Source organism: Eretmochelys imbricata, chromosome 10 (assembly GCF_965152235.1).
Source record: "Eretmochelys imbricata isolate rEreImb1 chromosome 10, rEreImb1.hap1, whole genome shotgun sequence".
Lineage (NCBI taxonomy): Eukaryota > Metazoa > Chordata > Testudines > Cheloniidae > Eretmochelys > Eretmochelys imbricata.
Genome location: NC_135581.1, coordinates 50168287 through 50183421, shown reverse-complemented (window position 1 = coordinate 50183421; position 15135 = coordinate 50168287). Strand labels below are relative to the sequence as shown.

Sequence of the window (15135 nt, the reverse complement as noted above, 5' to 3'; positions counted from 1 at the left end):
CCTCCTCCTCCCATAGGACAAGGACCTTCTTTACTCCTTCCTTCCATTTCCTCTTCTGCTGAAGGTCCTGCTGAAGATAAAGAGGAACGGCACTCACATAATTCTGATTGCTCCCACAGGGCCGAGACAGGCCTGGTACCCTTACCTGATGCAGCTCACAATGTGTACCTGCAGAAATGGTCCAGGTTTCAGATTTGGTGCACGTCCCACCAAATCTCTCCAGTATCAGCAACTCTTCCACATATTCTGGAATATACCCTGACCCTTAAAAAATTGGGGTTATTGCTGTGCTCTCTCAGGGTCCACCTAGCAGCTATTACAGCATTTAACCAACCTGTAGAAGGGTACTCAGGACTATTGCACCCGACCACTAAAAGGTTCCTTAAGAGAATAACAAACCCCTTCCCTCAACCTCGACTTCCTACCCCCTCGTGGGATCTAAACCTAGTGTTGAAAGGGCTGACTAGGCCCTCTTTGAACCTCTGGCTACCTGTTCACTAGCATACCTATTGATGAAAGCGGTCTTTCTGGTTGCAATTACCATGGCTAGAAGAATAGGGGAAATAGCAGCTCTGATGGCTCATCACCCATACACAGTATTCTTCTCTGACAAGGTTACACTTAGGCCACATCCAAGGTTCATCCCTAAAGTGACCCCCTCGTTTCACATGAATCAGTCTATTCACCTTCCCACCTCCTTCCTCAAGCCTCACTGAGACAATAGGAAAGCCATATTGCATATCCTCGATGTCAGGAGACCCCATGCATTCTACCTCAATAGGACAAAGGCCTTCAGGAAGTCTCCTAGACTATTTCTCTCTATGGCAGAAAGATCTAAGGGCTTGGCAATATCAGCCCAAAGACTCTCCAAGTAGATCTCTAACTGCATCAGACGGTGCTACCAAATTCGTAACATGATCCCTCCAGCCTCGATCCGTACACATTCCCCGAGATCCATCTCCTCCTCCATCACCTTCCTCAAGAATGTCCCCATTTGAGATCTGCAGAGCAGCGACATGGGCATCAGTCCACATCTTTGCAGAACATTATGCAATCAGCAGGGACTCCACCTTGGATGCCATCTTTAGCTCTCTCATCTGTGACTAACCCACCCCCCAAAGTCCCAGCCCTCCAAGGGGGGTACTGCTCAGGAGTCACCTACAGTGGAGCACCCATAAGGGGACACATCTTGAAGAACAATCAATACTGAACCATCATTACTGAACAAGGTAACTTCTTTTATATACATGTAACATTCAAAAGTTTTCAACTTTAATATTTTTCAAAAATCCTTGAGTACAACAGTATGGAAGTTAACAATGAATAATACCACTTGGGATAACTTGAGTTTATTGTAACCTATTGCTTCTAAAGCAACTGAGATTCCCATATGATTAAAAACCAGTTTGTTAATTACCAGTTTGCTTCAATATAATCATCCAATGCTTGCTTCATGCCTGGTATACATATGCTTATGTTGCTCTGCCATAGTACTTTATTGCAAAGGTTGCACAAGCTAAAAGGCTGGCTAATTTTATGCTCACTATTAACATTTTTAGCAATGTAAATGGAGATAATAAAGCCAATCAAATCTCACACTCCACAGTATAGGCTGATTATCTGCCGTGGTGATAAAGAATGTTTCCCTCCATGTACAGCACTGCACAGTTAGCTAAGTGCTTATGGGAGACTTCCTTTGGCACAGATATTGGCCGCTGCCCAGGTCAAGATGCTGGATTAGTTGGACTAGTGGGATCCAAGTCAATATGGCAAATTTTATGTTGATTTGTTTGAAAACTGTCCATTCACACATCATAAATGTTATGTTGATTGATATACAAATTCTTAGATTGACACATACATGAAATCTGGAAGGAGTTCTGATGTCCAATATGAGTTTTGACATATGGAACCAAAAGCAGACAAGCAACTGTTTATTTCGGGGGGGCATTATGTCACCTTTTTCATTATAACATATCTAGGGTGACCAGATGACAAGAACAAAATATTGGGACACATGGGGAGGCAGCCACAGGCTCACCCCCCCACCAGGGCCAGCTCTAGGTTTTTTGCCACCCCAAGCAAAAAAAAAAAAAAGCCAGAGTACATCAGTCGGGACGCAGGACAAACAACTAAATAGCGGGACAGTCCCGATTTTATCGGGACGTCCGGTCACCCTAAACCTATCACAATCTAATTTCTCTTTCCAGCATATTTCTTAAATCAGCGCTGAATTAGAGTCATATGTTGCTCAAGGATCGCAAGAGATTTCTGTAACTCATAGAAAATCTAGTGAAATCTTTAAATTGATCAAGGCTCTAATATCTGCACCCCCTTATGCTCGCCCCAGAAAGTTATGTATACACCTGAAAAATGCATGCTAGATCTATAAAGTGTACATATACTAGCTGTGAAGGTTGTGGCATTTATAGTATAAATTTCAGAGTAACAGCCGTGTTAGTCTGTATTCGCAAAAAGAAAAGGAGTACTTGTGGCACCTTAGAGACTAACCAATTTATTTGAGCATGAGCTTTCGTGAGCTGTAGCTCACGAAAGCTCATGCTCAAATAAATTGGTTAGTCTCTAAGGTGCCACAAGTACTCCTTTTCTTTTTATAGTATAAATTATGAATGATTAAAATGAAGTGTATTTTAAGAGCTGGTAGCTGAAAACCAATGCAATGTACTCTTAATCCAGTAGCATTGCCTTGAGCTACTCTGAGGCCTCTTTTTAAACTCAAACATTAGCACAAAGCACACCTCTGACTGCAGGCATTTAAAGATCAACAGGGGCCAAAAAAGCTTTTAAGATCCAGTGAAACCAGGAAAACAACCATGTTCCCTTTCAGTGTCAAGTTAGATTGCCGTCTTACGAGTGCAGCTATTTCAGGTACAGAGTGCTTAGTGGTTTGGGTCTTGTTGTGTGGAGAAAGTGTTCCATGGAAAACATCTGTTTCTTTCACCTGCAAACCACAATGTGCTGTGAAAAGGCAGGACTGTAACCACAGAGACCCAAGGGGATGTGGGAAATCTGGCTCATAGGGATGAGCATGATTTTCTGAAACATGGTATCGAAAAGAACACTTAAAAGGAGAGGATGCTTTTAAAGCATATGATACACCGCAAATTGGATAGATCAGGTTGCTTTTAAGCTTGAAGTTCTTACTGGATGCTCTCATTATTTTCATAATGGTAATTGTTCAGTTCTGCTCAAAATCGTGACAAAATATGTATATATTTTGCAGTTACTGTAAAATTCTCATTGTTTTACTATAAGAGAATTAATTCTTGGTGGGGAAAAAAATCAATTGACAGTCAACTACTGTACAGAAAACAGAACTTCTTTAGTGACTATAAAATGCACAGTACAGCTGGTGTTGTTCTGTTAGTGCTCTCATTACATATTTTTCAGTCTAAAATCAGATGCAGATTTCATATGTGTTGTTACATCCGATGGCCAGATCCTCTGCTGGTGTCAGTCATCAGAGTTCAGTCAAAGTCAATAGAGAACTTACGTGCCCTGATGATTGGCCCTTAATTCGTTCTGAAAATATTTATCATTGAATAAGGGGTCAGATCTTCAGCTGGTGTAAATCAGCGTCACTCCATTGGCTTCATGGAGTGCTGTGAATTTACACCAGCTCAGGATCGAGTCCAAAGATGGTTACCATTTGGGATTGTTGTTCGATGTCCCAAGCATTTCAAGCATTGTGCTGTCTTGAGGTGTAACTTCCATTGGTTTAGATAAATTCTGGAACAGTCTCATGTTCTTTTGATTTATCAGGTGAATCAGTGTAGCGTAGTGTAGTTTCTTTCCCCCACCTAAATTCCATGTTCTGTTTATATGAACTTACTGGGTACAGGTTAGCATTTTTATTAGTTAACTCTGTATCAGAGCCAGCAAGCTGAACATCAAGAGTGAGGGAAAAGAGTCCAGAAACAGACTGAAACTTCCAGAAAGATGAAAAATCATCAAAATGGAGTGTGACAGCAGGATAGGTTTAAAAAAAAAATACAAGTAAAAGAGAGAGAACCCTAGGACCACCTGGTTAGCATCCCAGAATACTGAGAAAGGGGTTGAATTAAATAATAATACCCCTAAGCCAGAGCTAAGACTTGCAAGTCAAATCTCCAACGCTAGAGAAGCTTCTAGAGGTATTGATCATTCACAGATTAAGGGAACAGCTGCAGATTGGGCAAGCAGGAGGTCATCATTAATAGAGAAGCAACACAAGAGAAGAGCACCACTGCTGTTCCAAAACCATAGCGAATCATCCCCTTTATAAAGAACAATCAGGTAGAAGGAGATTGCTCAGTAGTGTAACTGCAGACATCAGATTTAGAATATTTATACTACTTGGTATAAAAGGCTCAAAGAAGCCAGCAGAATTAAGACAAACTTGTCCTTTTAAAGCAGATCGTATGAGTGTGTGGGTCAAGTCTTATCTGCTCTGCGTGGACATTAAAAATCCCCTGGCATGTTTTCTAGGAGTAAGGAGTTGCCATGGTTAAAATTTACCCTCTTCCCCTGTTTTTGTTCTGTCAGCTGAGTGCTGCCCTCTGCCCCAAAAGTGGCTACATTTCAGTGTCATAGTAAGTATATGGTTTGCTTACCATTTCAGGTGCTGCAGGTGACTAGCCTCTGTGAAAATGAGGCTATTTATTTAGATGGCTAAATGAAAATTTAGGTGCCTAACTTTAGACAACCAAATTTGAGCATGTTGGCCCCAAAGCTACATCATCCATCCATGGTGTAACCCCACTGAAGTAAGCAGAGCTGCTCCCTAGATGAATGAGGCCTCTGTAGTCTAGACATTCTGAACAGTAACGTGACAAAACTGTAGAAAAAGGAAACACCCTTAATAATACATAATTCCTTGGATTTATTTTGCTGTGTTAACTGACTCCTTTTTTCAGCCATATATCAATGCACAGGAGTAACTATTCCCTAGCATATTTCCTTTTATCCTTAATAAATCTGTGTTAATGGTGTTCATTTCATCTGACTTGGTAGAATACCTACAGGTTTTATTTTTTGTTTAATCTTACAGGGAAGGATGACTTTTGTCACTAAGACACAGGACTTGGGAGCCAGGAGATATGTGTTCTGCCCCTGCTGCTGCCTGTGTGACAAACTTGTCTTGGTTTCTGCAGTCTATAAATGGGGGATAATAATATGCAGCTATTCCTCAGGGTGCTGTGCTGCTGTGCTTATTGCTGTTTGTAATGCACTTTGAGATCCTTGAATGCAAATCTGTAGTAGTGCAAACCACAATTTTATAGCTTACACTTTCAGATTAATTACAGTACAGCCATACAATATGTGCAGACTTCGGATGTAAGCCTTTTCAGTAAGGAGATGCTTACCAGCACACAGACATCAGGGAGCGTACCCTACAGAGTTAAATATCCAAACAATTTAGGATCCCTGCAGAGTCAAGCTCCAGACTGAACATTATTGTCACTTTAAATCAATAACCATGGATTGCAAAGAGTGGCATTACTTCTACTTTGTGTTGAGAGAAATTTCCCAGTCTGTCTCATTTAAATGATGGGTTGCCATTCTTCATATCAGAAGGCTTGCATTTGCTACCATATAAAGAAACCAGTGCTCAGTGAGGAACTGGTCCCGAAATCCTTATGCAGGCCAAAGTCCCATTTACCTTTAGTGCCTGAGTTGGGGCTGCAAGATCAGGCTTGTTGTGAGACTGCTTCCAAAGACACCATTGCATATCTAAAAGCAGCTTATAACCTCACAGTGTGTGTCATCAAAGACACAATGAATGGGGCTAAGGTAAATGATGCAGCAGAGTATTGCATAGTATGGTATTTCAATCACATGGATTAGAAAAAATAATCAAATAAATGGCTTTCTAATGGCATTCCCTCTTACTCTTCCAGAGGCCATAGTCAAGGATGATATGAACAACTACATCAGTCAATATTACAATGAGCCCAGCAGTGGTGAGTTTTCTTTAAAGATTTAAATTTAAACTGCATTGCAGAGTATCAGACATGTGTAACTGCTGTATTGCACTGAATGACATAGAACAAGCAAGACTGAGCGATTAAGTAGATCAGCCTGGGAAATTAAACCAATCTCTAAACCTATCATGTTTTCCATGAAAGTTTATATCAAGGTGATAGTCTCTAAAGGATAAGGGACCTGATCTTGCTCCCACTGAAGTCATCCATAATGGTTTCAAGATCCAGGTGTGCATTTTTCCTAGAGTAAGTTATCCAGTCAATAGAGTGGTTCAAATGGCCATGGAAAAGAAACCTAGGGAGGAAATAAATGAATAGAAAATCAGCTGGAAGTTAACTTGCTGGGAACCTTTTAGAAACCCCTTGCTGGGAACCTTTTAGAAAGGCTAAACTGAATGAATGAAGAATAAGAAAACTCAATGCCAGACAACATTGACTTGTGAGCAGAAGCACTGCATCATACTTCAAATGGATTTTTTACTTTGTGTTGAATTGTAGCCACTAAAGGGTCATAACATATCATTTTGCACTGCACTGAACAGCTTTCATACACGAATACCTAGTAGTTTGGATTTTAAAAGGTATGCAATAAAGCAAATAGTCAAAGCAGTTCACTTGACTCTGTGCAAATTTGGTTAACAAAAATACCACTGCTTGTGTGGCATTTTTATGTTCCACTTAAAAAAATTTATTCCCAAATGTGTTTAAAAATGATCAGGAGTATATCAGTCCCATATACACCTTCCTGTGTCCGAGTGACCACAGATTCCATTATGGGACATTTGCAAATACAGTATTTTTTGGATACACAAATTTTAAACTGTAAGCTCTTTGGGGTAGGGGCTATCTTTTTTTGTTCTGTATTTGTATACCACCCAGCACGATGGGGTCCTGTTTTATTACTAGGGCTCCTAGGCACTACAGAAAATCCAAATAAAATATTTCTATGAATGTAATCAGCTCTCTCCACTTATCAAACAATTTTACGTGAAAATATGCTGTCGAGACTATCTTCACAGATTTCAGAGACAGGCTATTTTCAATAGACATTTCTATTATTTTACTTACAGACAGCGGAGTTCCTGAAGCTGGTATTTGTGTCATTACCACAACAGCCATTGACGTGCACCACCCCAACATATCTTCTGACCTGTTCACAGTGGAAGTGCCCATAAAGACAGGAAGTAATGGAACTTCTGTTAGTGTCACATCAGGCAGTGCCTCCAGATCTACAGACAGCTCTGTAACCAGAGCCCAGAGTGACAGCAGCCAAACCTTTGGCTCTTCCACAGACTGCAGTACCACCCGGGAGGAACCCTCTGAATACTGCCCCTTAGACAGGGCTGGGAATGCAAAACATGATCAAATGGATTCTGCAAGGCATAGGGTCAGCAATGCAGTAGTTCAGGAACTGTTATCATCATTGTCAGAGGATTCTTGCTTGACACAAAAAGGCTTAGATCCAGTCAACCTTAAATTGCCTAGTCCAGCAGGGTCCACCAAAGCCAGTCCTGAGCTGGAACATAGAGTGAACATTTACAACAAGAAGAACCAAGAGAGCTTTGATGTGCTCCAGATTAAGCCAGTTATTCACCTCCAGCAAACCGCCTCGGTGATCAATGAAAAGTACAAATCTTTGGAATCCAAAGAGCAAAAGATGAATAGGGTCCCAGATTCATAGTTCTCCACAGTGGTAGAAAAGGACGAGACATTCTAGAGCTTTAATGGCGCCCTCAGAACAATCACTGGCTGGATATCTTGCTCCTTGCGTGGTTTGAATGAATTGAATATTCATAAAATGCATGAGTTCTGAGAGCCAACATGAATCCATGACATTTCTAGCTTCAGAGGTCCTCAGGCCAATCCCTGGATGAAGAGAAAACGTTCTATATTACAAAACAATGACCTCAAAGATGTACATATTCTTAATCTTGGTTTTGTGAGGTTTTTTTAAAAATACAACAACAATTTTTATGGAACTCTGATCAGCCTTCTATCAGGTCAAGCTTCAGCAGGGTATGGTACATGCAGATGTAAACTTCTCCTTCTACGATTTCTTACTGTCCCTTTGTACATGACAACAGCTGTAAACCCCTTTGTACAAATTCTGCAATTATTTTTGTTCTTCCCAAAATCTTTTTTCAAGGAGCACTTTGGGTGATGCAGATTAAAGGGAAAAAGTGTGATCTGTTTTTATTTTAGCATGAGCTCTTTAAAAACAATATTTTGGAAAAGAAAATATAATTTTCACTTCCAAGTCAACACGAGTGAAAAATGGACATTTTGCAAATTCAATTTTAATTAAAAAAACCGAACAAAATAAATGTTCATTCAGTGTTTTTATTCACAGATTTGTAGGTAAGCTAGATTCATGAGATAATTACTGTGGCTTTAAATCTTCCATTTTGGAAAATATTTTAATCTCATTTACATTTGACTCTGAGTTTAATGAAGTAGTACATTGAACTCACTTGAATATACAGTGACTATTGAAAGTGGACAAAAACTTTTTTTTATCGTCACAAGAACTTTTAAGACAGTTCAGCTCCTTAAGACAATTTGAAAGTTAATACTAAGGTTCTCCTCTAACCTAGTAGTATCTAGCAGCGGGTGTAACGCCTTTGGCCCAGATCCTCAGCTGTGGCTGAGGAGTACACAGTACAACACAGGAGTTTATGCCAAGGTAGATGGACCAGCTATGTGCTCAGCTCATGCCCAGGGATAAGTTAGGAGAGCCAAAAGGCTGCTTGCTGTAACTTAACCAATATGGAGGCCAGACCTCTTTTCCCCAGCTGCATATCACCTAAAGGCCATAGGGAGAGGGCTGGCATAAGGACCAGTACACCAGTTGTATGCCACTGGCAGATCCCCCTGCAGTGGGGTCATCCTCCCATAGCCAGCTGTTATTATTTATTATTATTTGCATGCCAGATTTAAGACTTATTTGCACCAGTGGTGTGACCCAAAGCAACCACAGTACAGCTTAGAGCATGAGGCATTGAGGGGTTTTTTTTATTTATTTATAGTTGAATTGTTTACAATTTACAGAACAGATCCAGTGAAAATCCATGTGCTTTTCTGTCCCTTTTAGGTACAGTGCTGGTTTTATGGGAAGGTGTATTGATCAAATCCACCTTTACAAGTATTAGGGGCCCAACTGTCCTGGCAAACACACATATGCAGCTCCTAGGGTTTCAGTGGAAGTTACCCATGCACTGTCAGGGACAGTCAGGCCCTAGAACACTTGCCCATATGTGAAAATTGGGCATTATCAAAGGCAACGATTGGTTAATATCTCAGGAAATTATCCATTTTATGGTCTACTTGCTAGACTGGAGCACTTGCAAGTATTTCAGCTGTCAGTTGAGATAAGAACATAGGACCTGCCATTAGCAGGTCAGACCAATGGTACATTAGTCCAATAGCCTGTTTTCATCAGTGGCCAGTTCTGGGTGATTCGAAGGAAGGAGTAAAACCTGCACAGTGCACTTAACTGTGTATTACTGTACCATGAAGAGGAAGGAGACTTTCTGACCTCAGCTGGTGATCTGCTTATGTTCCCTAGCTAGCAAAACTGCTGCTGCTGGTTTTAGTCATATAAAGTTTTAGGAAACTTCCTTTTGCATCCATAATATTTTGCATCATGGGGTTGCATTATAAGTGATATCCATGTTCTAGTTTTAATTTGCGGCACCCTAATTTCAGTGAGTTCCCCCTTATTCTTCTGTTAGATGGCTGTCTAGAAAACGAATTCACAAAACACAACTGTTTCTGCTCATAAGACTAAGTGGGCAGTAAAGGCCAGTTTTTCAGGAGTGCTCATCATTCACAACTGGGGCCAGGTTTTCAAAAGAGCACAGCTGCTCTGTAGGCACCTGAGTGGGAGCTGCTGGGTGGTAAGTACCTTTGAAAATGGCCACAAATGGGGTCAGTCAAAAAGCTCCCCAACAGAAAAGGCACAACTGCTTTCCCTTTTTTTTGTTTTAAGCCAAAGATCCTTGCAAGCTAGCCAACTGCAACTTTCTGTGTTTTTAATTGAAGTATGTGATGTCTGGCTTTAATGAAAAGCCATATATGGTCCTACTATTTGCTAGATGGATACATTTCTCCACCATACCATTCCCCAAACTTGTACCTGCTTCCCTAGGGAAAGTTAAAAAGGAGACATGAGTTTCCATAAGGTTCCCCTTCAAAGTATCTCTACTCTGGATGCTTCATTTATATATTTGGACAATAAATGCTTATTCATTTGAATTTTGCTGAGTCTTGTGGAGAGCGTGGTGAGTGAGTGGAATGAGCTTCCAAGTGAAATGGTAAAGTTAAGTACTAATATCTTTAAACAAAAATTGGATGACTGTGTGGAATTTGATAGATTGAAGGGGATCGTTAGTTCTGTGCTTGGGAGAAGCCAACTTCCTTCTTGGGGACTGGAGGGAATTTTGCATTGATCATTCTTTTTCCACAGATCAGCAATGGATTTTTTGCTTTGTATGGGAGCATTTTGTCTTTCGATGACACACCCAGCTTTTAAAAAGTATCCAGTCAAACACTCCTTCCAGGCATGCAGCGTTCCTGGCTGGCATTTGGTACTGTACAGCTGTGTAACTATTTTTTAAAAAGCCAAGACAAACACTTATGCATGAGCTTGACTTTACTACCGAGAGTAGTACTAGAGATTTGTTACTAACAGCAGTAAAATTAAGCACGTGAGTAAGTGTTTGCAGGATCAGGACTGAAGAATTTATTTTTATCAAATTGTGAAGTATGTTAACACAACGAAACGTGCATATAAAACACTTCTGTAACCCATGCACGCTGTGGGTATTTGTAATTTACATAGATAAGTAGCCAGTCCTAAGTGCCCTCTAAGCTATGTAGCCACACAGCCAGCTATAAAGGGCCGCAGCAGCAGTGGACAGGGACTGGGGAGGGGAGCAAGTTGGGGTGTGCAGGGCTGCCACGGTTCTGGGAGCTCACTTGCTACTGCCAGCGGGGAGGGAGGGGCCCCGCCCCCGGAGCTCGCTGCTGTCGGCAGGGAGAGGGCTGGGGGGAGTTCTCTGGCCCCAGGCCCAGGGCAGCCTGCCTGCACCCCCCCCAGCTGGAGCCCTCACTCCACCCCCACCCCAATGCTCTGCCCCAGCCCTTGAGTCCCCTCCCACCCCCCTGAACCCCTCGTCCCCAGCCCATCCCAGAGCCCTCACCTCAAGCCGGAGCCCTCACCCCCTGCACCCAAACCCTCTGCCCCAGCCCTGAGCCTCCTCCCACACTCTGAACCCTTTGCCCCCCACCTCCATTAATTTAGTTATGTGCACCAATATGAACGTGGTTTGTCACACATCACCTCCATATGGGTGCACATAACAAAATTCATTCTGCACATGAGAGCAAAAAATTAGAGGGAACAGTGGCGGCCACTGCATTAAATACGTTTATGAAGTTCAGTGTATACCTTGCAAGGTAAGTGTGGTATGACAATGACAAACATATTACTCATAGTAACCTGTACTCATTTTCCGCCATGCCACAGGGGGGAAAGCCTGGGAGAAAGCATGGGGGGAAGGGAAGTGATACTAACAAGCTAGCTGACCTGGCACCAGATCTTGATTTAATGTGGGTATAATTAGAAGAGATGAGGTTTAAGTTTCCAATATCATAATTTAATGAGTGAATCCAGCTTCAGGGTGGTAGAAGGCTGTATCCACTAAGGTTAACATCTGTTCAGCGTACAGTGCTAAAAATAGCTGCCCGTTCTTACATACACCGCTCAGATCTTATTCAATTTAAATATTACGGTATCACAGCCTGCGTGGGCAGAATAAAATCATTTGGGGTTATTTCTTCCATTTTCCTCACTGCCAATTATTAGGATCCCTCAGAGGCTGTTGTGTAAACTAAAGAGCAGCAGGCTTTGGGAGTCAGAAAGCACATCATAAAGACAGCTCAAAGTTCCAATATTCCAATATGCATTCCAAGTTCCAATATTCTAACCCCTGCTTCTTGCACCCTAACTGCTAAGGCAATATGGCAGGCAGCATCAGCTCTCTGGTCTCCCATCTGCCCATCATCAACTAACGCCTCAGAAAATTAGCTAGGCCACAAAAGCTGTTTGTTGATCTTCATGAGCTACCAGAAATTGAATTAAAAAAACCAAAGAGCTCAACTCGTTTGGCTTGAGAGCTCATTATAATGATAAGCCCTCTGTCACCTAAGAGAGCTGCTGTTACTTGAAACCATCTTCCTCATTCTTGCATTTGGACTTATATTACCTGGCCTGTTACACAAAGGATTTTATTTATTTTGTTTTATTTTAAGCATTTTGGTCAAATTATTTTGTTCTCAGGACCTGGATCCTTTGCTTTTAAATTACTCGCTGACAGACAAGTTCATTGTCTGGGATCAGCCAAGGAGAGTCTCATTCTCTGCTTACATCCCCCCGCATTTCCCACCCCCATCCCGGCTGCCCAACGGGGTCAAGTTAGTTCACAGTTCTTCTGCCTTTTCCCTGCATGTAATTATACATAAGGGATGCTGCTCCCCCACCTCAGAATAATAGAAGACACCCATACCAACCAGGGAAAGCAATCACACGTAACAATGTCTACAAACCAGAGGAACAATGTTAATAGTTCTAGTCATTGGGCTGTAACTGTATTAGATATCATGCTCCTGAGGTGTGCTAATCACACTGTAGAGCAGTCCAGGGGTTAATCACACAGTTGTGTTTTGATATTGGTCACATCTGAGAAGAGAATATGATCTAATGTGTTCTACATTATGCGCTGCAATGCACATCCATTGTAGTGATTCTATGGACCAAGTAAGGAGCCAGAATTTGCAGGTGAAAAATGTATTCATGTCCTTACTGTTGTTTCAGTATATATGTATTTTTGTGATCACCCCACCCCCGCTACTCAATGATGTGATCGTACTGCCTTGCAAGTCTGAAACTAAATGAAACAGATACTTGGAATGCCTGGGTACCAAGGGAGCTGTTTCTCACAGCAACAAACCACATGAAAGCTCTCAGAACATCAGCTCCTCCTTATGTGAATTGGTTGCAGCTCCCAGACTGCAGGTAATAAAGGCAAGTACCCAGTTTGTTGCTAAGATTACCCATAGGATTTGTAAAGCAGGAGGGTTATTCTCAGAATACCTCCCTACTTTATCTCTGTTTGGCTTCTCAAATGCATGAGCACACCAGCACTTTTTATCTTAAGACTTTTGGAATGTATTTAATGTTTATAGAAGTAGAGGATTAATAGTGAGAGCCACATCCAGTGCAGACAGAGCCCAAGATTGCCCGTTCTGCCTTACCAGGACACCTCAGGCATGACTTGAAACGTCCCTGATATTCCAGTGCGGGGGTGGGGGAGAGTTAAGCAGAGGCTGCCAGTTTGAAGTTCAAATCAACATTGTTATTAACAGCATCGCAGATGCAGAAGAGAATGATTGGGAAAAGCAAGGACTCAGCAGCCTCTGTGACATCTGTCCATCCACATCCCAAACCTATTTTTGCTGGAGCAGCGTCAATGCTAGTGGTTCCAACAGCAAGCAGCATTGTGTAATGTTCTGGTCATGTGGCTTCATGAAGGTATGAGGCTGTTGAAGGGGAGGCCAGACCCAAGCTCTCCCTCTCTCAGGGTGCAAGTTTGGTCCTGATCCGAGTCCCGTGGATGACAAGGGGCATTGGAGCAATCCCTGAAAACATCTAGCCAGCCAGCCCTACCAAAGATTTGTTTTCCAGAGACCATGTTTGGAATTCTCCCACCCACCCAGAACTGAGGTTGATTTTGTTTGGAAGGAAAACACTGGAGGGGAGTGTCCCTGGGGCAACCCAGCTACATGGGGTTCAAGTAATTTTTCAGAGGTGTATTCAGGCAGTTCTATGCTCATCATCAGTGGAGCTTCCTGTACTCTGTTTGTTCTATGTTGTGTTTAACCAGGAGTAAGTGAGTCCTTCCTTTCTCTGCTTATTTGATCCCCTAGCAGTGATTCATGTATCAATCCTGGGAGCCTGGAATGTCTACCTTAGTGCAAGTTACAAGCACAGGGTTGCAAAGGAAGTGGCAGGAACTATTTATAACTGAACGCTCAGGCAAACATGAGCCAAAATAACTTGCTATCATTTAGTGCCTCATTGTGCTCGGGACTGTCCAAACGTATAGGAAATGATGGTCCTTGCCCCAAAGAGCGCAGAGGCCAAAAGACAAGATATGGGTGATACAAACAGGTTGGAAGGGGGGAAGGGGAAAGGATGCTGTTACAAAAAGAACAGGCTGTTTTAGCTCAGACTAGGGGGTGTGCCTGGTCCTAGAGATGTTAGCTTTTCCTCTGCCTTTAGTGTTGTTAGGTTTTGTATATGTCACAGACAAGAAAAGGATACATTTTGGGGAGGGGCTCAGTGGGCAAATGAGCTTGGGGGATGGGGGCAATGTTAGGGCTCAGCACAAGGAAAGAGCCAGAACGACAAGAGAATTGCAGGAGCCAGCCAGGCAGAAGTGACAAACCAGTGGCTGCTGGGGACACAGATCAGTATTTTCTCTATGCGTTAGGCCAGATTTACCTCCTCTTGTCTCCAATGGTCATTATTATTTTGTACAGAAGCTGAAGGGCCCTACTTTTGTATCCCTGTCAGGAGCTCACAGCCTGTACCTAGTTTCCTTTGGCTTTTGGCTGGCATCTTTGCTAACACATCCAGCAGTAAAGTGTGGCTAATAACAAGGGCTCAGCCAGGCAAATGCACAACACAGAGCTTCAAAAGAAGAGGAAATAAGATAAAATGACAAAAGAGCAAAATCTCTCCAGGCTGCAGCTAAGAATGTACAGCCCCAGCCACTGTTACGTTAGCTTATACTGCAACTTGTGCCTCTTCTCCCTTCAAGACTCCCAAAGCCTGAGCCAGCTTTGTCACTGCTCAGGCAGCTTCTTTCCTGATAGCTGCTAATAGTCCACCTGTGACTCAATTAATTCCAGCTGGATTTGCCTCTGCCCAAAGACTGTGGTTTGCAGGAAGTGGCTGTTTGCAGCTCAGCTCCCTTGGTGAATAGAAAGAGACTGCTCCTGCTCCTTTCCCAGGCAGCCTAGTACCAGTTCCTCTAACAAAATGAACTAGGACAAATGGAGAGGGGAAAAAGGAAACCCTTTAAAAAGA

At 42.3% G+C, this 15135-nt stretch overlaps 1 protein-coding gene across 1 annotated transcript in view; it reads left to right on the top strand.

Moving 5' to 3' along the window:
- TMEM266 (transmembrane protein 266) overlaps positions 1-7665 on the top strand; it is a 78478-nt gene extending 70813 nt beyond the window's left edge. Inside the window, exons 9-10 of the mRNA XM_077828387.1 lie at positions 5901-5963; positions 7055-7665. Coding sequence (XP_077684513.1) covers positions 5901-5963; positions 7055-7665 — 674 coding nt within the window. The remainder of the gene's footprint in view (positions 1-5900; positions 5964-7054) is intronic.
- The last annotated feature ends 7470 nt before the right edge of the window (positions 7666-15135 follow it).